Raw genomic sequence first — 25,079 nt, forward strand, 5'->3', positions numbered from 1 at the left:
CATTTATTTACTCTCTCTATTCCCTCACCCCTATCTTTTCTCCCCCTTTACTCGTTTTTCCCCTCTCGTGGTCTATCTCCCTCCCCCTGACACTTAATAAAAAGGGAATAGACGGGAAAGGAGAGCAAGGCGTCCTTATCTTCATTCATAAATCGAGAAGCGGGACAGATGCACAACGGTTGCTCAGCCGTCTTGAGTGGTTCGCCGCAATAATCTGTGCCTGTTTACACTCGTTTTGTGTGTCTTATACTTGTTTGTTTGCATGCGTCTATCGCAGTGGTTCACCCAAACCGGATCAAATATGTCCGTGCTCTCCCAGATAAATCTGAGGCGTCACAATGATGACCAGGAAAAAATGTCTGTTGAACAAACTTGTTTGTTTTTTTCCAGATGAAATATCAAATTCTTTAAAATAAAACAACCTGAACAGGGGAAAAAAAAAAACTCTTTGTTTGAGCTGTTTTAAAAAAGGTCAAAGGTCAAAAGGGTTGGGAACTATTTGCCAGTTTATGGTTGAAGTGTGTGTGTGGCCGTGCGCAAGCTTCTTTGAGCAACTATGACTGGCTGTGAGGGCAAAAAAAAAAAAAAGGAGAAATGCCCTCCGATTGCCTCCTCCGCGTCGACAGAATCCAACACGGTATCGCCCGCTGTGCTCCGGTGGGCAAAGGGGCTCTCGCTGACACACAATAACAGGAATCCGGGTGTAAACCGGGCTCAAAGCACATCGAGTTAAAAATTCACAGTAGCAAATGAGCGGGCCGGATGACGTTAGGAAGTGCACTCGCCGAGGATGAGGTCAAGTCACTCTGAGTTAAATCAGTGTGGAAAGTCCATGTTTCTTCTGAACTGATCACTTGACATGCCACCTGCCACGGTCGTGGCCGGCGTTTAGTGTCCAGTCTATACAAGGAAGTCAGGTCTCTATTCAGCATCATAAACCACCATTATATATGTGTCACTTTAAATCACAAATCACTCAAAGAAAGTCACTCAAAGAGACACATACCAACCAGGAAGAGCTTCAAAATGACCTTTGAGAAACATAAAATGACTACAAAGAGAATGAAAATTAGGAGGAAAAAGAAACTAAAAAGGTCGACAAGACAAAACTACAGACGGATGCAAAATGACTACAAATCAAAACTATAGAGAGATGCAAAATTACTCCACAGAAAGTCAAACCACTATAAAGTCTGTAGAGTTGGTGGTCTGTGCCCAGAGGCCCCGTTGTCTCACAACCCGCCCATGCTTTGGACATTTGAGATTACCTAAACTCCCCGTGTACAACTGTATATCACGTTACACAACTTATATTACCATTCGCTCCCTTTCGGGGAGTTAATCCTGTTTTTCTTTCCTTCTCCTTTCTTACGAGTGCTGCGAATTGCGTTTCATTATAACTCCGGCGCGCACAAATCATCCGCTTTGTTTATTCCACGTGACAAATTTGTCTCGGTGTGCGTCCTCGCTGAAATGATTTCTGTCATCAGTTTGTTTTCTTGTGCACGCTCAATCTTGCAAATCTACGACATTAAGCTTGGAAATGGGCTCGCGCTGTATTTACACCGTGACATCTTTAAAGTCCCCTTCGCCCTAATGGATGCTGCGTTATGTTCTCCAGGTATACTCCCTCACGCGTGGGAGTATCTTCTCCTCTGAGCTGTTACTGTGTGTCACGCTAACGCAGAGTGAGCCCCCGTTAGAAGCACCAGGAAGAGTCGCCCGGCCCCTCGAGTGTAATCTGCTCCCGACCACTTCCACTCCGCTGGAAGAGAGCGTTGCCTCTGGAGGGCAGACACTCTTGACACTGACTCATCTTGTGTGTGCAGAGGGGTTGGGAGAGTGAAGTATGGGGGGGGGGGGGGGGGGGGGGGGGGAGGAGACGGGTTTGTGCTTAGTAGGGCGAGTTTAGTGCGGCTCACACCCTGAACTGACTGATTGCCAGAGACAGAGTGACGCTTGGCTGGATGAATGGACGCCCGGGTGGATTTCAAAGCTCCTTTACAGCAAGAAAATCACATTCCAGTGGATACAATTAAGTTATAGATACTTTAAGGAGATTAAATGAAAGCAGAGGATGTGATATAAATATACCGTACATACAGTACGGTTTAAAAACCGCTTTCAGCGTAATGTGTATTATGATGTGTAGGAGAGTGGTATTTATGATTCTGTCATATCGACATCCTGTTTTCATTGAAATTTTATTTTCAGAGCTTCCTGCCGCTTTCTGCAAAAAAAAAAAAAAAAAAAAGACAAACTATATTCATTAAATGACTGTTTTTCTATCTTGAGGACATTGCAGTGTATTAACAACAGCAATAATATTAATTTAAATTGTTCTTATATTATGTCTGGTTATGTTTTAATCAACCCTGCGTGTGCTTTTTTTCTTCTTCTTTTTTCTTGTCACTCATTAAAAGGTAAAACCAATAAAATATGAATCTAGGGGGGGAAAAAAAGGCTTAAAAATAGAGCGATAAATATGTAATGACGTGCCATGCGAGGGTCACAGTACGCTGCGTCCATTGTCGAACGTAAATTCATGTTGGAAGCCATTTAAAGTCGGTCACGCGTAAAAACTGGAACAACAATCGACAGGAAGTCATATTAACGATAACCTCAAATGGCTTCGCTCCCATGTCTCCACAGCTCTCAAATCCTATTTGTGGAGCAGAGGAATTGACACGGCAACGCGAGCGAGCGAGTTCAAGCTACCGCTGGCAACGGGACGGCCGGGCTCGCGGGGGCAGTGTTTGCACAGCGACGCGATCCAGTGTGCTTTTCGCGGCCTCGTTCACATGCGATTTCCCACGAGAAGGGAAGAAAACTCCCGCCTCCGGCTTCCTCTGTCTACACCAACTCATACGTATTCATCTTATTGTTTGTTCAAAGGGTATCATATTTTGTTTTTTCCCTGTTTGAAAAAAAAAAAAAAAAAAAAGATTTGCGTGCAGATCATCAGGATAAGAAGATGTGGATGAGATCGTGTTTTTACTTGCCACAAAAATTGACATCTAGGAGTAACTGGATGACGTTGTAACATCTGGATAAGTGGAATCTGCTGCAGCTGCAAATGTGACTCTGAACTAAATGAATGTTTCCCAGTTAGCTGAGATTTACTGAAGTCAGCGAATCTCCCAACCCACTCCTTCTCTCGTATGTCCTGCCCCGGCCTCTTCGCGCTCTGCCTTTTAGAAAAATCTCACATCAAACCAAAAGCATTGCCTCTTTTCTTTTGTTCATAAAAAAATAAATAAATAGCTGAGTGTTTACAGAGCGCATTAGACTCACGTGGTGAGCAGCCAGCGTGACTGCTTGGCCAGCCCCAGACAGGCCAGCAGGCAGATGATCAGGTCCAGGATGAGGAGCAGCAGGTAGGTGAGCCACCTGCAGAGAGAGAGAGACAGACACAGGAAATCAAACCGCGGCTGGTGAAGGCAGAAAAAGAGGGGGTTTTCGTTAAAGTTCGGTGTCATGTAACCTGAGTTTTATTGGTGTAGGTTTTGCCATCATTCCCTATCACTGTGCGCCAGATAAGTGAACTTCTCCTCCAGTCACACCTTGACAACAACGACAACACGTTTGTCAAGTAATGTAATCATGGAACATGCTGAGGGGCATTTTTTTGGCGTCTTTACAAAACCAAAATCAGGTAAAAAAAATAAAATAGAACAAACAGTGTGTTGTCTGTTTATTAGCATGCCCCGCTAACTAGCATGTATCATAGTAACCTAGGCTTTAGTTAAAGCCATGGAACGTACTTTAAGCTAACTGCTAACGATATTACAAAATCACTGCATGATGCTAGTTTGTTCACATTAGAAGCTAATTAGCTTACTACATATAATAGTAACCCTGCGTTACACAAACCCAAGGATCGGTTATAAGCTAATTAAGCTAATTATGAGCCAACTAGAGTTTACATTTTAAAAAGCTCAGCTATTTATGACTACATTACAATAAGTTCAGGACGACGTGCTTGATGCTACATTGTGAGACCTGAGGTTAAATCATTTGTCAAATGTAAACATCATCCAAAGGGGTCGTTCTTTAAATTTACTAAGAATTTTACGTGGAATGAACAGCGCCTCACCTCCAGCGCTCTTCATACAAACATGATAGAGTCCCTCTTATTTTCACCTCAAAAGACACATGCTGTCATCTGAGGTGTGTGTGTGTGTGTGTGTGTGTGTGTGTGTTGATGCTTGAGGGTGTACTCCTGTCCAGCATTGCCTGCCTCAGCGTACCCATCTGTTATGTGAGCAGTGGTCAGTCTGTGACCGGACACACAGAAAGCCGGTCCAGATGGTGAATAATGGATGGACTCAAATCCATATGGGTGAATGTTTTATGCTGTGAAACAAATGGGGAGGGGGGAGGAGGGGCAGTTATAGATCACCTTTTCACTCAAATGTATCATTCGATACATCTGATTAAAGTCACTTCCTCTCATTTCATCTCCATCAGTGTGGGTCTTAATATCTTTTTCCATCAACCCGTCTTCTTTTCTTTTATTTCCTGCACGTCTGTGTTTCCATCAAGCGACTGCATGCCATCCCATGTCTCCCGCATCACTCATGCACCCCTCTGTCCTCCTCCTTTTTCACACTCTTTAATCTCCCTCTCAGCCCCCATTTTTCTCTCCCCTGCATGCCTCTCCCTCGCCACCACCTACTTGATATTTCATCCTCGCTTTCATCCTTTCCCCCCCTCATGGCAGGGTACAGCACGAGACGCCGGGACATCAACGAGCACGCGGAGGCTCTCGGGCGCCACCGCCACCGTGTTTGTCTGCGTCAACTTAATCCAATTAAGAGTCAAACTAGAGTAGAGACGCGTGGGGACACGGGGGTTGGATTCATGCGTCATAGAAAAGTAAGTCTTCAAGAAATTGTGTTGCATATCAAGAAGCAAATGTGTGCCAGCTTCCGTTTGAAAGGTTGATAAAGATAATAGAAATGACATTGTATTCAACGTTACCCCACAGAGAGGTCAGAGGTCACAGTCTATCAATAGTGGGGGTTTTAATGGGACAGCAGGGGGCCAACTGACCCAGGGCCCGCACTCACAGAGGGGACATTAAGGAGCTCGTAAAATCACAGTGTTTCACTGAAAACACAAAAATCCAGTTTTTTAAAGGTTTTGTTTTCACAAATGCTTAATTTCATAATCAATGTAATGGTATATTCTTGAGCGAGTTATATAAGGATTTAATTTTCCAGGTATAATTGGTTCTACTGTGCTGCACAACACATTACGAGGGCTAAGCTACTGCTCGATGGAAAGAGAAGCAAAATGTGTTGCGCTGTAGCGTGTAAGGCTTAATTAAAGCTACACCTTGTTTAGAAAATCTTTAAGTTTGTCAAAAATGAAACAGAAATAGCTCTGCAACTGGACATTGACTTGTATTCAGTTTGGTTTGGAATTAACTGAATAATTACTTATAAATTAATAATGAATAAGACATAAGTAAACAACTTTATCCAGGAGATATAAAATGCTAGAAATAACTTAAAAAAGGAACAGTGTCTTGGATTATTTCTTTTTTAAACAACATTTTTGAAAGAAACACAAATTACAAATATTTTTGTTACTTATGTTTAAAAAAATGACAGGTAGCATAAGGACCAGAGTGCTGCACAAGGTTTTTTTTGTCATGCTAACGTCCTCAACATTTCTTTTAACATTTAAAAGTGTGCCTTAAGTTACAAAAGGTTGACAACCCCCGTCTTGAATTACCTGAGTCAAAAAAACAGAGCGAAAATTAGATTAAAGAATGAATAAAAATAGAAAAGAGTCTCTTTTTATTTCCCCGTTTCTCAGTCAAGTAACGTGACAAACACTTAGAGCGAGTTTGACGAGTAAACAAAAGATTCCAGGACGAGAACTTTGAAGATCGACGGGCAACTTTGACGAGTCAAATCAATAAAAACATGCAAAACACAGACGCACACAGACGCCGACCACAGCTACGCGTCGGGGCGAGATAACGAGTCCACTGACAGCTTTCCAGTGTCTGGCTGTCTGCTCTCGGCTCGTCTGGAGCTATATCGGATATTGAATTATCGGAGTCACGTTGCAGATCAATACAAACGCACCAGCCGGTCTGTTTCTGCAGACTCAACATGAAGACCATCAGGCCTACTACACAAGGACTTGTGCTTCAAGATAAGAGTGTGAGTTTGTCTCCAATGAGCCTAGATTGAGGGTAATAGTTCTTAACATATAGTAGTCGTTCATTCTGGGTCTGCAGCGCTGATGCAAACATTGCTAATAATTACATACTTTTAAAAACGCCCCACAGCACCGCCTCTGCTCGGGACTTCGCATTCACCTAAATGGATCATACACAGGCGCAAGTTTCCTCCCATCCACTAAATATCATGTGATGTATTAAGATCATAAAGTATGCAACTACCCACACATGAATTATCTATTCAACTGCACGTTCCACTGGCAGCATAAAAGAGACAAGATGTTATAAGCTTGCATCTCTAAGGAGGAAATATATCTGTATCTTACTTTCATTTGTGTCATTTACAAACGATCATACATTTCTGTGTATTACATAATTTGCAATTAGCTTCACGTTTGCTCTGAACACACACACATCAGTTCTCTGCTGATTTATGACTTTTTGACCCTTGAAATATAATCACGGCAGCGGAGAACAATATTTCCCTCTGACATCTGGATGCACACTCATATCCTCCACATTTTCTACTAAAATAATAATGTATTGACGCACTTTAGTCAGCTTTTCTGCCTAAGAAATGTTTCCCAGCTGATTTGTGACTTTTTGACCCTTGAAATATAATCACGGCAGCGGAGAACAACATTTCCCTCTGACATCTGGATGTGCTCCTTTTTAGATGATAATCTCTTCACAAAACCAGCACGTCTGTGGCCTCACTGGCGATGCGAGTGACCTGAGCTGCTGACCACCCTGCACCGTACAAGCCCGACGGGTGTAGTTTCTCGGTTCCTCACCTGTAGTACTCCACGTTGGCCGTTTGATCGGCGATGGATGCCAGGTCCACCTTCGCCTCCTCCCAGTCGGGCAGGCCCAGCAGCTGTTTGATCACGTTGTCGGCCATCTGCTGCATGAACTGCAGGGTCTGCACGTAGTCGCCCCGCGTGGCGAAGATCTCGTCCAGCCTGGCGAGGTGCTCGTGCAGGCCGCTCTTCATGCTGCCCATGGTTCCAGTCACCTGCAGGGCGGAAGAGGAAAGAGGAAGCAAAGAGATGGATGGTACAATCAGCACTGCCGCTGGAAGTGGAGCATCAAGCGCGAGAGCTGATGAGCTGAACTATTCATGAGGCGTAATAATGTACTGCATTGATTAATGATACAGGCGAGTGGTGATTGAGCACCATGCCGGGAACACTAAGTACAAAAACATGCCAGCTTGAGGATACAATCATATCCTCCACATTTTCTACTAAAATAATAATGCATTGACGGACTTTAGTCAGCTTTTCTGCCTGAGAAATGTTTCCCAGAAAAAAAAAGAAAAAAAAAAAAAGAGTGGCCAAAGGTGAGATTATCCTGAACACTAGGCTGGTTTGTGCAGCAGAGCGAGACGGAGGGGGTGGGGGGGGGGGCTGAGTGTGGGTGTCGGGGAAGAGGTCCGTTTTAAGTCAACAGTTCAGCTCGGAAAGCGGCCAAAAACTAGAGAGCACAGAGGGCAAATAGCAGGTTTGCTGGAGCTGGAGATTTGTATTGCTGATGTTTTTTTTCTTCTCCAAAGTGAGACCTCACTCGCTATTCAAGCCGTGTAATCATCTCCCAACTGATCCATTCTCCCCCCCCCCCACCCCCCCCACCCCCCACCCCGAGAGAAAGTGTGATCCTCTCGAAGGCAAACAAAATTCATACGGATTGATTTGTTTTATTTGTACGCATCGGATTTTGTTTTTGTACAGAGTGATGCAAAAACCACATTGTCTGCAGGGAGTGAACATCTCGTACAGACCCTACCGTTTCCTTGGCTTTAATGACTCTGTACTCTGCTTGAAGGGAGGACTTGTTTACGGGGAAATGGCATTCACAGAGACATCCCGCTATTTGATAATTAAAAAGGGTAATAATGCTTCCATTCAGCTCTGGGTACTTGGCATTCACAGGAGAGCAAACTCATATTGTTGCTGCGAGGGGAGGTCGGGTGGAAGTAATTAGTCGGGTTGGCATTCCGAGTGCGACCCACGTTAGACGGCTGCAAACAAGACCGAGAGTCCACCGCCTCTCTAGCGAGCCCTGCACAGTTGTGCCTTGAGCTTCATGCTGACATCCGCATGCTAACACGCTCAAAGTGACGATGCAATCACGCTGATTTTCAAGCGAGTAATAGAAAACCATCTCAGTTAAGTTGTGAGAATGCACACTAAAGTACAGTGGAGGTTGATGGGAATGCTATTTAGAATTAAACCAAAGCTTTGGACAACTAATAGATTAAAAATGACAGGATCATCAAATGTATCCTCTTGGGAACAGTGTGCAGGATGTTCAACATCATTCATGAGCATACACTCTCTGGAGACCATGAATGTGTGCACTAAAGTCAATGTGATTCCATCAAGATGTTAGTGACATTAGTGTGTGTGTGTGTCTTTTGTCTGTGTGCTTGTTAATCTCTTCACAAGACCACAGCATTGTTACACTAAAAGCCTCGGAGCCTCTAAATGCGGGGGCTGCATGTCTTAATGTGTCTGTTGCTCTTTTTGGCGTCTCCGTGAAATAATTATTTTTAACCCACGCGGCGAACCGCTGGTCATCGTTTATGTGTATAATCCCCTATTGAACAAAGGCATTGCATCTGTGTTGCGTCAGAGGGGCGCAATCATGCAGACGCTTGTTCCAAGATGGAGACGTCTACCGAGAGCCGAGGAGAAGTGTTAACGCGACCACGTAGAGACAGAAATGACGTGCCAGTCGGGGCGCGGTCACCCGAGCCGGACCTCAAATCTCCGAAATCGTCGGAGCATATTTTTAAGTTGGCTGAATCTTGACAAACCTGACCACAGATTTGAATGATCTAACTAACTTCTCGCCTGAAAACATCATAAAAATGGCATTCCGTGACTCAACAACAGTAATATTTAGAAAATGTGCCCCCAATTTTATTTTATAAATGCCCCTGGATTTCAGTCAGTGGGGGGCAAAAATTGCCCCCGAAAAAATATTTGAATTTCCTACCCTGCGATTAGGGCTGCACCATATTGTAAAAAAAATAAAAAATAAATGACAATATGTTTATGTCTGTGATATATATTGCGATGTGAAAAAAAAAATGCACGCATTTAAACCCTCTAGCGGGGCCTCGGGGGGGGGGGGGGGGGGGGGGGGTCATGCTCCCATGAAACCTTGTACATAAAAGTTAAATGCATCAATCCCGTGCACACTTTTGCATCTGGAGCTCAAATTAAGCGGCTAGATCTCCAGAAGAACGCTGTGCTCTCGTAAACAATATAATCACAAACACATTGGTTGCATAGACGTGAACGCCCAAGCCCGAGTTATACACACAAAGATCCAACACTCCCTTTGGCTATCTTAAATTACAAAACAAGAGCCATTCACAGGCCTGTGGTGCTCCGTCGTTTGTTATCTGATCATTCATTGATATCGCTTCCTCCTCAGACTGAAATCGCAGATGAGAAATGAAGGCGTGTATCTGCTCCTGTGTTGTGTGAGAGTCTTATCTCCGACGCCCGGGGAGACAGCCAATCCAGCTAATCTCTCCTTGGTCTTGGTCTGATCCTCACCGTGTAAGTGATCCACGGCGATCAAGAAGATACGATTCCCCGGTTCCCAGTCGCCTCAGCCTTTATCTCGCTCGGATGTTTTTGAGGGCAACGGAGACGCGTTCTCTTCCTCACATCTTTCAAAACAAACACGGCGCAGTGCGTTTTGCCCGCGACGCTATTTGAGCTGCGGGATCTTCGTTTTCCACACACACGCCACAGGGTGAACCCCCGAATGAAGAAAAACATTTGAAAAAGAAAAAAAAGGATGAAGATGCGACAAACGACAAGTGGCCTCGGGCTGGAAAACAAAATGCACATGAGCCAAATATCAAATGTAGATTTGAGCTTGAGGGGAAAAAAAGGGAGTAAACTGGTTTTACTGAAAGGTTTTTGTATACATGAGCCTGCACTTATTTACAAGACCTTAAATTAAGCAGGGTGGCTGGTGTGGTCAGCTGGTCTCACATCCTTCTCCTCGTCTCATTGAAAAACTTGGTAATTCTTTCATATGGGCTTAATACGTCATTTCAAAGAACTACGTTCTTGCACAGCGTTACTTTATAATAATTAAAGTGTCACTTGAGCCTAAAGCTTAGTTTACACACGTTGTAATCACGTGACATAAATAGTTCACGTATAAAAGCCCTACAAACATATCTGAGGATTACACAAACAAGACCAATACGATTTTTAGATGCGTTAGGAACAGGAGGAAGATGAAAATCTTCATTTGACAAAAATATCAAATTGTTTACATGACATTAAACCTTTTGTTTCTTTATAACCCGTGTAATACTTAACTTGTTCCCTTTACAAAGGCAATACAGTAGTCCACGGATATGAGAGATGGGTTTGCAGATAATCATAATCCCTCCCCGGCATTGTGGAGGTTGGTTTACGGCTTTTTGCCAGTTACACCTACAGTGGGTTACGCTCGTGGTCTTTTGGATTCTTCACCATGCCTCAACGAAGCTCACAGTCCGTTGCGTCGGGCTGCGATTGAAATGCTACACAGTGGCTCTGGAAAAGTGAACAGGAGCGACGCCCACTCCTCCTCTTATAAGCTCATCGGAGAGCCACGGTGAGAGGGCCTTCCTAGAGCCAGCGTTTGGTTTGTCCATTCTGGGCTTCTGTAGAAACACGGAAGTGTCCAACATGGTGGACTCAATGACGTGGACCCGGTCCTTATATAGATATGAAGGGCCCATTCTATGATAACAAAAACACAATGATTCTTAATTTCAGGTGATTATACGCATATGAAAACATACTAATAAATATTATATTCCATTTCTGCTGACGGATACTCCAACATGCCTCACATTGGTCCTTTAATGAAGCAACATCATGATTTCAAATGCATCCATCACGATACGTTCGTGATGGATGGCAAAAGAGGGTCCATCTTTGACAGAAATGTTGTATCATGAAAGGTGTGACTCATACTCTGAAGACCGGTTCCAGATTAAGACAAAATCTGCCTGCCCATTTGTTAAAAGTGAAACCAAAAAAGGTGAAGATAAAAGGATTAAACCTTGTTTTTTTCCTCCCTGCTCCAACTCGCCTCGTCTCTGCTCGGCAGTGTATAGAGACACTTTTTTTCTTCTTAGATTAAAATTGAATGTGGGAGCAGGAGCGTGAAATAGAACATGGGTCTGAACTCCGGAGGGCCTCGAGCAGCTCGGTCACCGCGAAAAAGATGAACACCGAACCTCCACCGCTCAGCAGAACATCTCTTTCAAAATATATTCTTCCCTTCATCGCTCTCTTTCCTCTCTCGGGTACTTGATGACCGCAGAGGTTTTAAGAGGCTGTCGGGTTTGTTGATGAAACGCCGCGCTGGCATTAAATTAAGACCACGGACCAGAGCAGTGACACACAACCAAAGGAGAGCAGTGACACACAACCAGTGACCGTAGTTTTGTTACGCAACGTACGCACTTAACTAACACATGTTGCGTACCAAACACTTACTTTATGTATAAAACATACTTAGCTTAGACTTTAAAGGGTTTTTACCTAAACCTAACCAAGTGCTTGTGTTACCTAAACCTAACCAAGTACTTGTGTTACCTAAACCTAACCAAGTGCTTGTGTTACCTAAACCTAACCAAGTGCTTGTGTTACCTAAACCTAACCAAGTGCTTGTGTTACCTAAACCTAACCAAGTACTTGTGTTACCTAAACCTAACCAAGTGCTTGTGTTACCTAAACCTAACCAAGTACTTGTGTTACCTAAACCTAACCAAGCCACTGACAAGCAGCAGTATCTGACTAGTTGGAAGTGCGTTCATCTTTACATGTGAACCCCGGGATGGCAGCTGTTTAATTCTACTTTCTGTTTCCTAAACAACTAAGAAAAAGATTGCGTCTCTTCTCCTGAATTGTAATGCATTTCTCTCTTTTCAGAACAAATAGTGAGACAGAAAAGAGATGATGATGAGGATGATGAGGATGATGAGGATGCCCTGGCCCGCTCTCTGTATGACAGGCAGAAACCTGTCCGCGTACAATATAGCCAGCCAAGTGTTGTGGCAGTGACGCGACGGGAGAAATATGATGCCGAACTGTAAATAAAGACCGTTGCTGTAAGTAACCACAGATGGACTCCAGTTAACCTCTCGCCGTGCCCATAAATCTGGTTTTACTGCCCTGCAATGATCCGTCGGTGGATGTCACACCCATCCCTCATGCCCAATACACCAAGACCCCGAGATAATTGAACTCCTTTGAGGGGAACCATTTCTTAGAAAACATTTCTTCTTTTTTTTCCTGGATAAAACCCAGGTTCAAAAAAAAAAAAACACACAGTATCATCCAGTATCTACTTTCGGTCTTTGACATTTTTGAACCCTTATTATTTGGTATTATAATAAAATGCCATAGCAATGTGCATGGTTGTATTTATGTCGTGGGCCAACGTCCAAACCGTGTTTGAGCTCCGGCCAAACGCTAAAGGGACTGAACCAGACATCGGACCGGTCCACTGCCAAAACCTCCCACAACACCCATCTCCAAACAATAGAGTTATTATTGGTGTGGATAAACGCTTCAAATGCCAGTGCCATTACGGCATTGATAAAAGATTTATGGCCACTTTCTAGATATTTTTAAACGGCTCCAAATTGCACCTCTCTCGGTATGAGAGTGTTTTCGTCGAATTGACATTCTCCCTAAGAGAGACAGTGTGTTCCCGTGTGCACAAACGCACCATATGCATATATTCCAGACCGTAACTAATCAAGGTCTCGACCGACAGCCCGAGAAAAAGAAAGCGCAGAGTGATAATGAGTCTAACTTCCTCCCCCTCCCTCTCTTATATACCGTCTTTAGAAGCGAACTCACTTCGAAAAAAAGAAGTGAGTTCGGAGACGGCTCTAAAAAAGGTATTTGTGTGGGGCCAGAGGGCAGCGAGGCCTTCATTGTCAATGATTTCAATGCACATTTCAATCCCGACTTAGACGGACGAGCATTGCTCCTTGTTCTTCCCCATCAAACGGCTTTGTCTCTGGGGCTCATGGTTGATTAGGTGGGGGGTGGGGAGACTGGGAACTGTGTGTGGCACACTGGGCTCTTTGTCCAACTCGAGTGCGAGACTCCTTAACAGTCTATAGCTCACTCATGCACACACACACACACACTCACGCGAGCACACTGACGCGCACAGGCTGCTAAAATAAAAGGCCACCATGTCCAATTATGTGCTTGCACGGGTTCACACATCCCAGAGGGACACACCGACAAGCTTTCAGATGAGCTGCATGTTAATGATTCCTCTCCGCTCGCTAATGTGACTTTGAGAAACGAACGAGGCGAAGTCCTTTGCAAGAAAGAGAGGATGACGCCGAGCGGACGGCTCATGCAATCTAGAAGGGACAAAGAGGAGCATCTGTCCCTCCGTGGTAAGTGGAGTAAATCAAAAAAGGCACACTAATCCAGAGTGACGATCTCCGGCAGCTCTGCTGGTCTTTCGACATCAGTAATCACAGAGTTCTTACATGTTTCCAGTTTGAATTATTTATAAAGTGCATAAATCAGAGCCAGGCAGCTAAAAAAACTACTTGTGATCCCTTCATCATCTGATCCTCTAAGTCCTGACATAGTGCTGTGGGCACTACACCCTCTCAGCAAAGTGTTTATTACCGAGTCCACACTGAGTCACCGCACTAAGTGGTTCACATACCACCACATTAATCTCCATTAACACAGATGGAGACGTAATCCCCACCCTTCGAAAGCGAGTCACCCGGGGTCTCTGGCGGAGCCGACACCGGCTCAGGGTCACTGCAGGTCACAGGTCGCCGAGGCGACAACGCACGGCCGATGTGCACCGACACTGTTGTGCTGTTTGCTTCGTGTTAAAGCTCAAGTTAATCTGTACAAGTGCTAAATCTGCACCAGTTTCAAATTAATCTGTACGAGTCCCGAGTTAGTATGTACAAATATTAAGTTACTCTTAACAGGTCTAAAAATGTTAACCATCTCAAGTCATCATGTACAGTACAAGTCTCAAGTTGAGTCTCAGAACCATGCAACCGTGTTATTTTTGCCTATTATAGGAAACGGTTTTCAATATTACTGCATAGTGGGGTCCCTAAACAGTCTTGGAATTGCATAAAGTGGGATGACTGGAACGCCTGGATGGATCCAATGAGCCTACTTGTATCCATGTGTCTCCATATATTCCATTTACATTGTCAGACCATTGTTTTGAAACTTGACGTCACTGTATAAGATGACCTATTGCGACCTCTAGGATAATCACATCCCCGTGACACTTCACAGCCACAAACCAAAGACAGTGGGCAATTCAGAGGATGTGTGGCTTTAGGTATGGTCACAAAAAAAAAGGGGCAGTTTGCAGAACAGAAGTGATCCGGATCAAAAATCGCCGAAAAATGCGATTCTTGCATAAATCCTCAAATGTCAAAAGGGAATTCATTATTTTTTCTTTTCTGATTTATGACTAGAACATCTTGGCACACACTGCTGAGCTCCAATCTGTTGGTTCCCAACTTCCAGATGATGTATACCACCAGCTCTATTTGGCATATACATTGGCCCTGTTATCTCAAAAAAGGGGTTTATGGGGTTCTCTAAGGGAAAATGTTGAAGTCAATATTTATAAGTTAATCTTTACCACTCTCAATTCACTTTGATGGTATCTATCTTTAATATGGCATGTAACTTCACAGACAGCTTTTCATTGAAAATGCTTTAGCTTGAGTTTAGACTTTCGTGTCTCGTCTTTAGTGTTAAATTTGTGAAACAGCGAGCTGCATTTGGTTCGCCTGTGGGACGGGAAGTGAGGCAGATAAAAATAGAAAGAGGATCACGCACACATACTGAGCTAAAGTGAGCACACAAGAAAGACACAGGGCGATGCTTTGTTTCTGGGTAGAGGGAAGGCGGAGCCAGCAGGGTCAGAGCTGTGTGTCGGGCAGGAAGGAGCGTTTGAGGCTGTCGATTTGAAGCGGTAACAAAAAAAACAAAAAAAGCCATAAAAAGACTATAAAAACATTTCAAAAAGGCATGCTACTACTGAGTCCTCTGGGCTTTTTCCTCCTGTGCATGAAAATATGACGCGGCGCAAACTGATCTGCTTTCAGATTGTTTTTGACGAGTAAAAAATAGGCGGGGGGGGGGGGGGGGGGGGGGGGGGGGGGGGGGGGGGGGGGGGGGGGGGGGGGGGGGGGGGGGGGGGGGGGGGGGGGGGGGGGGGGGGGGGGGGGGGGGGGGGGGGGGGGGGACGACATTATGATGCGTATGTTCATCGCACGGCGCTAATGTTTCACCTACCAGGCTATCCACACCGCCCAGCGTGTGATTGGCGTTGTACAGGGAGTAGGTCAACTGGTACACGCCGTCATTGGTCTCACTGTTGCCGTAGAAACCCACACCCACCGCGATGCTGCAAAGAGAAGAAGGTATGGAGGTAAGCCTTTTTATGTATGAATGAGGGGAGATGGAGATATAACACAGACAAGGACACGGGGGGGGCACACACACACACACACACACACACACACACACACACACTTTATCATCCAACTTCTCCTTCAACTTTGACTGTTGCATAAACAGGAGAAAGAAACGGAACAGGTAATGAGGCACTTTGGGACAAGCCCTGAAAAGGAGACGACGTCATATTAAATGTGTCGAGGCGAACACAGTAATCCAAACAGAAGGAACGACAGTGGATTGGAAAAGTTGTCCTGTGCGTGTGTGCGTCTTGTGGGCGCATCTCGGAGACATGCAATTAAGGTTGTTGGAGAGATCACGTTTGATTCATTCCTTCAGAGTCGGTGCTTCTTCCATTAAACGTGTGTGTGTGTGTGTGTGCTGCACCGCCATGTGTCGACTCCCAAGAGTGCCTCCTTTACTTTGTGTGCATTGCTTTCAGAGCTGTATGAGGATTAGTGACCCGAAAACCAGCAAACACACGAATGGTTTACCGCAGAAGGCAAATGTGTTCGTTACAGCAGCCGGGCTGCGAGACACTGTTTGGATGTCTGTAAACATAACTCTTTGAACCACAAATTATACAATACAGGTTTTTTGGCCTAGTGGCGTGTATGCATTATTTAAAACTGCTTCAGTCATCCAAGGATTTCATTTGTTCAGCTGGAGCATCAACACAAACAGAATAACCATCGGCTGCACTCTTGAGTAGTCTCTCGGAGCTGCCTTTGTCTTTTTTTCAGTCCTTTATTGTGTACCTCCAATTGGGTTTTAACTCCACCCACTTTTTAGCGATATAGTCAAATGCAAATTGTTACGCTCTTTTCTAACTGCGCTCAAATATTCAGTTTCACAGAGTGCTGCTGTCTGACATCGCTCCAAAAAGGATGGTTTAACTGGTCTGAGATCTGGCGAATGTGTTGTAGACACTTTACATACTTTACAAACCCAATAATCTGCATTTATTGCTTTCCCAGTCGTTTATTCCAGTTGTCCCTTTCACACACGGCCTGTCTGTGTGTGGTTACTTGGTGGAGCTGTTAAATGATACAGAGTTGTTTTTAAAGGTCGTTTCTTGGAGGGAGCTACCTCTCACACGGGTTTGACACGGAGCTCGGAGCTTTATCTGAATCATCGACGCCAGACAATATAAACCAGGGAGGCAAACCGCTTAACTGGGATCCATTCCACTGCTTGGCGTTGAGCAGACGCAGCATTTGGCGATTTGATTTGAGGATTTATTATAAATCTACATTGTATGACCTCGTTAATAACTGTGCAAGGTTTTCACGAGTGTGGCTGCCTCTTCACTTATTTAATAAACCATAAAACATCAATACAGATTCATCTCTTGAATCACCACATCCACTTATATCGTACTCACGATTAAATTCAAGCACGAGGCCATTACCTCCATCTCAGCTGTTTATCGATTACTTTTAGATAACTAATCGTGCGTTACCTTCAGCTATCCATTTCTAACGTTCATCTATTAAGATAACCGTGACAACCTCTCGATGGTGTTCAGGTTAGTACCAAATGGATTTCTGGAAAATGGAAAAGCCCTCTGAGGCAAATTTGTAATTTGTGATGTTGGGCTATACAAAATAAACTGAATTGAATGGAATTGAATTGGCAATCAGGAGTGAGCCTAATGGACCCTTTTCCCGTGGAGCCCACACTGTCACAAACTACACTATCGTATACATTTGAGCTAACTGATCTTCCCGGATAAGCGTTGAGCAGAGCGATCGTCTCGGTGCAGCAGCAGAGTGGTGAACAACGGGGGGACAGAGCCTCATTAGCTGACCCCCCCCCTGCAGGTAAACCACCCACTCTGCAGGTTGTAACATAAACCTCAGGGAGAGGCGGGGAGGAGATACATTTAAGGCAGAAAGATGAAGAGAAGAACCTTAAAAAAAGCATCCGTTTGGAGAGAGACAGCAAGTGAAAGATGCTGACAGACGAGAAGAGACAGACTGACAGCGACACGAGCGTATACTGAATATACATGTGGGCAGGGAGACGGACAGTTTACGGCAAACGCAATGACACGCGAGCAGAGAGCGAGACGATGGGATGACCGGAGCAAGACAGAAGCAGAAAAGGCAGGAATAAAAGGTGCAATAACATTTAATAATAATCTACAAATGCATTTTCTTTGTTGTTGTTGTTCGTTTCCCACCAAAACATCTAGCTACAAAAACAAAAAACACACCACAGGAGTTTCTCTCCTTTTATCTCTCTGTGTCTGAACACAGAACAAAAGCGTTCGGTAAGAAGTAGCCGGGAGAAACGTGCAAATACTGTAACGGTAGAATCTAATTATTCTATAAGGGAACTGGGAGGACGTCCCTTCCTGTGCTGCTCCTCCTTTGAATATCCACGGTCTAATTCAAAGAGAAAGAATATCGTAGATCGGAGTAGACGTGCCGCGCACCGAGCAAGAACCCAAACTGTCATGTTGATAAATGACAAAGTGGATAAAAAGACATTGAGGGGAATTCAGAAAAAAAAAAGGAACCAAAAGCTTCCACCTGCAGCAGAAAATGAAAAAAAACGCCCTCGGCAACTATTAATAGACTAAACGTGTGCAGGCGCGATGTGTCTGGCCTCCTCGCTCTGTGAGAGTTTTGTATCATGAAACGCAGATGCATCAATATCTTGGCCAGCAAAACAGAAATATGAATCCACTTATAGAGAATGAATAACTCTCAGTGGGTTTAATGTCGTCCCAAGTCGGTGCAGAACCTCCTACCTTAAGTGTTAACGTCTGCGGGGCACAACAATGGCCTTAAAAAGGTGTATTTCTTCAATATTTTGAGCATACAAACAAACCGTTCATTATTGAAATGTATCATTTTCACGTGTAAATAGCTGAATGGAAAACTGAGGGTGTGGGTGGAGGGTCTCAGAGACGATCGCAGCAATCTGGAAAGTTTAAAAGTTTTTTTTTTGTTCTTATAAAACATGGATATACTGACATATACTGACATTTTCATTAGTACATTTCAAATGTACCATCAAAGAATTGGTACAAATATATAAAAAGTATACAAAATCAACTTAACACACTTTAAAATAATTGTACTGTGGTATAATTTCAAGAAATGTATTACAAGAAAAATATACTTTTAAGTGAAAATTCTGTTCAATTACTTAAATGTACTTCTTTGAACTTTGTTTTCAAACATATGTTTTGTATATTTCAAAATGCATTGAAACAGGGACCAGGCACAACTTTCTCCCGTCTCAGGATCAGCCGTATTAATAGGTGTTCATCTTTTTTTCTGGTAAAATAATGGATTAAACAGTAATAATGTTCCCTCTCTAACAGTTTAAAGAAGTTGAAAGTTGCCTCTTAATCTACAAAGTAACTGGTTATTTGTCTAGTACTTATAGTTCAGTATAAAGTGTAATACATGCTAAAAATAAACATGCAATAACAATACAGTATATGTGAAAAGTCAAAATTATATTGGGAACTATATTACTGTTAAGCTACTAAAACAAACATAAATACATATTTCAAGTGGAGAATAACTTGAAATAACTTCAGTGTCTCTACTGCCTACGTTTCATACCTCTTTTCATTTAAAGTATTCTAAAAGTTAATCGTGTTAGTCTTTAACAAGTATGTTAATATTAATATTGTTTATGTTTATTTATTGGCTTATCAGACTGTCAAAATGGATCAATCATAAGGTCTAAAATAATTGTCAAAATATAAAGAGCACTCCCAATGCTTAATAGAAGTCTTCAAACGTGTGTTATAAATTACAACATTGGAATTAGAATGGGAACAAAATAAAATATATAGTAAGTCAAATAAAACTACACACAACCAAAACAATAAATACAATGGACACTGATGAGAAACATTATCATGTCAACAAACACACATGTAAACACAACGGGCGACGTCTAGGACATAAGAAATGATCACGGTCACGTCCATAAATCGTACGATGAGTCAATAACGAGACAAAACGATCGCGGTCACATTTATGTATCATATACGCTAATGTAAAAAAAAATTATCGAGCTCATGTCAATAAATCTCACGAAAAGTCCATAACGACCTCGATGATAATAAAAATGATCACGCTGGTGTCAATAACGTAATTATTTTCAATGTCATGGTGTTGTACGATAAGCCGAGAGAACGTAGAAATATATCATACACTAATATAACGTCAAGATAATGGAGATCCGGTACACATGTCCTACGATAAGTGGATACTGTAGTGATGGTGAGAGGCCTGGGAGAGGATCTGGACCAGTGAGATTTAAATGAAGCCGGACCCAAAAACCCACTAGACAACCAATCGCTCCACACATCCATAAAGGACATAATCAAAGTTATGAATCACATGAAGGAGAGTTGATTCCCCACAGGACGTTTTCTCTTTAAAAAAAAAAAAAAAGGTCTTACAACTCATCAAGTCGGCCCTTTGCGAGCTCTTTGAATCTAATCCGGACCAAAAAAAAACATGTCACTAATGGGATTACTTTAAAAAAATATATGAAACGCCACATTTTGAGAGACATGATTTTTCAAAGTGCTCAAGGTATTTTTTTCTTCTTTTGAAGTAAAGACCAGATATGATTTTCTTTAGAAATCTTGGGCCAGAGAGTCCTCGGCTCCTTCTGCCGCTGTACTTATTTGAATTATGCACCATACATCTTTAATGTGAGAAAAGGGGGAGCTGCACATGCATAAATTAAATGTCACATAATGAAGACCGGTCGACTGGGTGGGGACAGAAGCCGATTGCAAACCGCGGAAAAATAAAAGTTAAAAGTGCTGTATGATTAGCGCTTTAGTGGGGAATATTCATCATCCGGCTTTTAGCTTCGGACTTGAGGGGGTTAATTACTTAAAATGGGTCTATGGACACGCATTTATTATCTATATTTCTTTTCCTTCACACCGTAATGAATTCAGGTGGATGTGAATCATAATTGTGATCGGCCTCTCAGGATATCCATTTAACAATTAACCCAATCTGGTGGTGGAAGCGCTGACTGAGTTGCATCAGCGTGCGTTTTTTTTTTGGGTGAATTCATCTTCGCCCTCATCATCATCTGTGAACACGTTAATGTCGGTCGGCAGCATTATGGGATTTTGCGGGGTTTGAGGTCGGCAGCGGAAAAAAACGGAAAAGTTGGATCCGAGTAAGAAATAACGAACGTCTGTAACCAGGCTAACGGCTATTAATGCTGGTAATTATCAATCGCTATGGCAACTCAAGGTTTTCAGTTCACCACAGTATAGCTGATGAGCTCCAGCAGCCTCCAGCGTCCTGTTGCACGGCTCCTCCACAGTTAAATCACATGAAATAGTCTCATTTAAGTCATTTAAGAGCTTAACTGAGCAACGTCCTCATCCATGAGACGTGATAACAAGGCTCTGAATTCATTATTGGTTTCCTTCTGTTGTGTGATGGCGACATTAGATCTCTGCTAATGGGACTAATGAGAATGCAAATTGGACTCACCATGAGCAAAACCTGGGACCTGTTTTCCCATTATTTGTGCTGCGTTATCCAGCCGGTGACGTGCACAGGAGGTTTTTTTTTAAATATATAAAACAACAACTTTAAATCGCACAGAAATGTGGAAAGGGTAAGTAAGGGGTTATCGTGAAGGTTTCATCAATGTCTCACGGAAGCAAAAGAGACTGATCTCGTCAAAAGAGACTGATCTCGTCAAAAGAGACTGATCTCGTCAAAAGAGAGGACATAAAGACGACTTCACACGCCGTGAAACCATAACCACGACGTGCAGATAGAAGCTTTCAAAAGAGGAGCCAGGAAAGAGACAATGAACACCTGGAGGATACAGATGGGAGACAGACACATACAGACAGACACAGACAGACAGACACAGACAGACACATAGACACAGACAGACAGATACAGCCAGACAGACACATAGACACAGACAGACAGACACAGACAGATACAGCCAGACACATAGACACAGACAGACAGACAGACACATAGACACAGACAGACAGACAGACACAGACACAGACACATAGACACAGACAGACAGACAGACACAGACACAGACACATAGACACAGACAGACAGACACAGATGCATAGACACAGACAGACAGACAGACACATAGACACAGACAGACAGACAGACACATAGACACAGACAGACAGACAGACACATAGATACAGACAGACAGACAGACACATAGACACAGACAGACAGACAGACAGACAGACAGACGGATCTGGTGCGGGAACAGAGAATGTTCCAATGAAGAAACGTGTTGAAAACACACAGCGCAGCAGACATCAACAAAGTGTGTGTGTGTGTGTGTGTGTGTGTGCGTGCGTGCGCAGCAGTTACTCATGACACCTGGTCTTGACTCTCTCACCATGTGATGAGGCCGGCGGCGACAGCGGACCAGGTGACGCAGCAGGAGTTGGTCTTCTTGCTCTCCTCCTCTTCGTCCTTGTGGCAGCAGCACAAGCAGCTCAGGTAGACGGCCAGACACAGCAGGTTGAGGCCGAGCCCCGCGGCCGCCACGCAGCCCAGGAATATGAGAGACTACGGGAGAAGAGAGGGGGAGGGGGGCATTGGATGATTGAAGTGGAATGTAGGGTCACTCGTGGCTAATGCTTATATTAAATGATTCACGAGTTTTACATAACGTAGGCAAGGCAGTCTTTTTTTGACGGCACATTTAATAAGTAAGATCAAGGAGAAAATGCAGTTGAGCATCTAACCAGGAGTGCGTAGCAATGCACACGTAGAGGGATAACATACAATTAACAGTGAGTGGGAGTTAAGAATAAATAAAGATGTGTGCAGCAGCAGTTACATTCGCAAAGAAAAAAAGGAAATAGTGTGCACATGACATAGCGCACGCACAATAATGGCAATGGTGAGATATTATATACAAAATGCGTGCAGCGACATGTGGACAGTGGTGAGAGAAGATCCTTTACTTAAATAAAAGGAGCTAAACCAGCATCTGAACGTACTTAAAGGGGACAAACAATGCTCATTTTCATCTTGTCTTTTGTTTGCGTGCTTGAATGTTATAAATACACATTATTTCTCTCATACTGTATACGAATATACCTGTATTCACCACCCGTCTCTTTAAGCCCCGCCTCCCTGCATTTGACAGAGGAAGGGGAGCCAAATCTCCCATGTTTTCTGATCTTAATTCATAGTTTGTGAGCTCGTAGGTATTCTTCCGTGTTCTTCCTACACTCGTAGGAGAACACGTGTGCACAAGCACTGACAAATCGAGCTTATCGCGACGTGGACCCATTTAAACTCCTGCATTCAAGCATATTCTCATGTGAAAGAACAATAAAAGTATTGTCAGCAAAGTGGACAAAAGTCAAAATGACCGGTCCTTTATTTTCTTCTGGCTCCCACTGGACATGTTCCTCTGTCAAAGGATGTTCTGTGACTCCGAAACAAACAATTTCAAACCGACGTTAAAAGTCAGTGTGATTAATGCCGTACGCAATAAGACACAAAAAAAAGAACGAATGTCTTCACCGGCCTCAAACTCCAGACCGGCTGCATTCCCCCCCCCCCCCCCATCCCCATCCCACCTTCTGCGAGACTGTCCTCGCAATTCTGCATCCGTGTGTGAGCAGATGGGGTTTATTGAAGCTCAGACCCTCCCCCCTTTACTCTTCCTTTTCATTTTGTTTATCCAAAATCGTTTTAGTGCTGAGCCATCTGTTCTCATGCTGCGATGTGTAGGATTAAAAATCCCCCAAAGATGGACGGATATATGTCAAGGATTGCCACGAGAAGAGGCTGGGAAATCTCCAATTGGCTGATAATCCTCCAGAAGCCTCAAAACAGCTGTTTGTCGTCACGGTCCCTCTATTTATAGATATCGTGATCACGCGTGTTCACTCGCTTTTTGCACTTTTGAATCTCCGTCTTGTTCGCTTGCTCCTAAAAAAATAATCTCCACCTAGCTCCATCTGTTGGGGGCGCCGTGCCTCTTCTTGTCCCATTTCACGGCTACATGCCTCTCATGTCGACGTCCGCGCATCTGCTGACAAAGAAAAAATAAAAAGGGGGAAGAAGGAGAGAAAAAAGAAAAAAACGCAGGAGCAGTGTCAAGAGAAAGGATCTCCTCCCGTTGACTCATATTCTCCCGTGCCTCGTGAAATAGGTGCGGAGATTAGCGGAAATGTGCTAATGGGTGTGCTCAGACAGACGGATGGCGGGGGGCGCACCAAGGTGAGACAAAGAGGACGCTCCTCGTGCCGTCTCGATGGCTGGAGGGGGGGTGGGGGGGGGGTGGAGAGGCGAGAGCCGGCGTAGACCGGGTTTAATTGAGGTGAACGCGTTAAATGGAGATGTGGGGCTCGGGTGGGTAATAGAGGCACAGAGGAAGGCGGTTTATTTAGGTTTATTTTTGCAACGGGGGATGGAGGGGACGAGTGAAAAGGACGAACTATTTGAACCAAGCAGCATGTGATGGGCCTGCTTGAATGGCCAGGGCCCTGTCTTGTGATTCAAGATTCTACCCTCGTAGAATTTAACCCGCCTCTCGTGTTTTAGATATTTGTGTATAAATTGTCAGAATAGGAATTATTGAGTTATGGCCATGAATGTGAATCCGGTCATCCCTGAAATTTGTTTCCCCTCGGCGTTCACGAGAATGGGACGGACAGACGGAGAACTTCGATGACGCAATACCGCTGTGCCAACGCCGGCTTTCGGAGGGTTGTCCTTCTGTAAAAAGTGCCCCCGGCTTTAGAAGGAAATCCCAAATGTATTTGGGTGAAACATTTATTCCAAGGTAGCTTTTAAAGCAGTCATGGCCAAAACAACACTCTCCACTTTCTTTCTCTCTCCCTCCCTCTACTTTCCATTCTTCTCAGTACTAGGATGCAAAAGTAATGGCTCCTGAATTATGTAGCAGCCCATTCAGTGGAAGATCACACACACACACACACACACACACACTCACACACACCATTTATCTTTTACAGACCGGCGGGTGCACACATTCGCTCTTTGGTTAAAAAAAAAAAATTCAAATTGGCAGCTCTGACCACTTCACTGCTACCTGGATTAGGTCTGAGTCGTCTCCCATAAAAACAGCCTCGCTGTAACACCCTTCTCCTTACTTACTCAACCCTAACTCAAGAGGCCCACTCCACTGTCTCCTCGGTGTGTTTCCTCCACAGACAAGAGGGGGGAAAGGGGGGTGTGTGGGGGAGGGGGGGGGGGGGGGGGGGGGGGGTTGCACAAGGCTGGAGGCAGTGACACGAGGAAAGAAAGGAAGGAATATCGAGCTAAGCGTAATGGCATTCCCCGAAGTGGAGGCAGTAGAAGACGAGGGGGGAGAACGACGAA

At 44.0% G+C, this 25,079-nt stretch overlaps 1 protein-coding gene across 2 annotated transcripts in view; it reads right to left on the reverse strand.

The window, feature by feature from the left end:
* Nucleotides 1-25,079, reverse strand: part of ttyh2 (tweety family member 2) — a 46,779-nt gene that overhangs the window by 13,324 nt on the left and 8,376 nt on the right. For both annotated transcript variants that reach the window (XM_034558696.1, XM_034558695.1), the window contains exons 2-5: nt 22,111-22,283; nt 15,550-15,661; nt 6,994-7,214; nt 3,295-3,390 (exon numbers count right to left, since the gene is read on the reverse strand). In XM_034558696.1, coding sequence (XP_034414587.1) covers nt 3,295-3,390; nt 6,994-7,214; nt 15,550-15,661; nt 22,111-22,283 — 602 coding nt within the window. The remainder of the gene's footprint in view (nt 1-3,294; nt 3,391-6,993; nt 7,215-15,549; nt 15,662-22,110; nt 22,284-25,079) is intronic.

The sequence above is a fragment of the Cyclopterus lumpus genome, chromosome 19, assembly GCF_009769545.1.
Source record: "Cyclopterus lumpus isolate fCycLum1 chromosome 19, fCycLum1.pri, whole genome shotgun sequence".
Taxonomy (NCBI): Eukaryota; Metazoa; Chordata; class Actinopteri; order Perciformes; family Cyclopteridae; genus Cyclopterus; species Cyclopterus lumpus.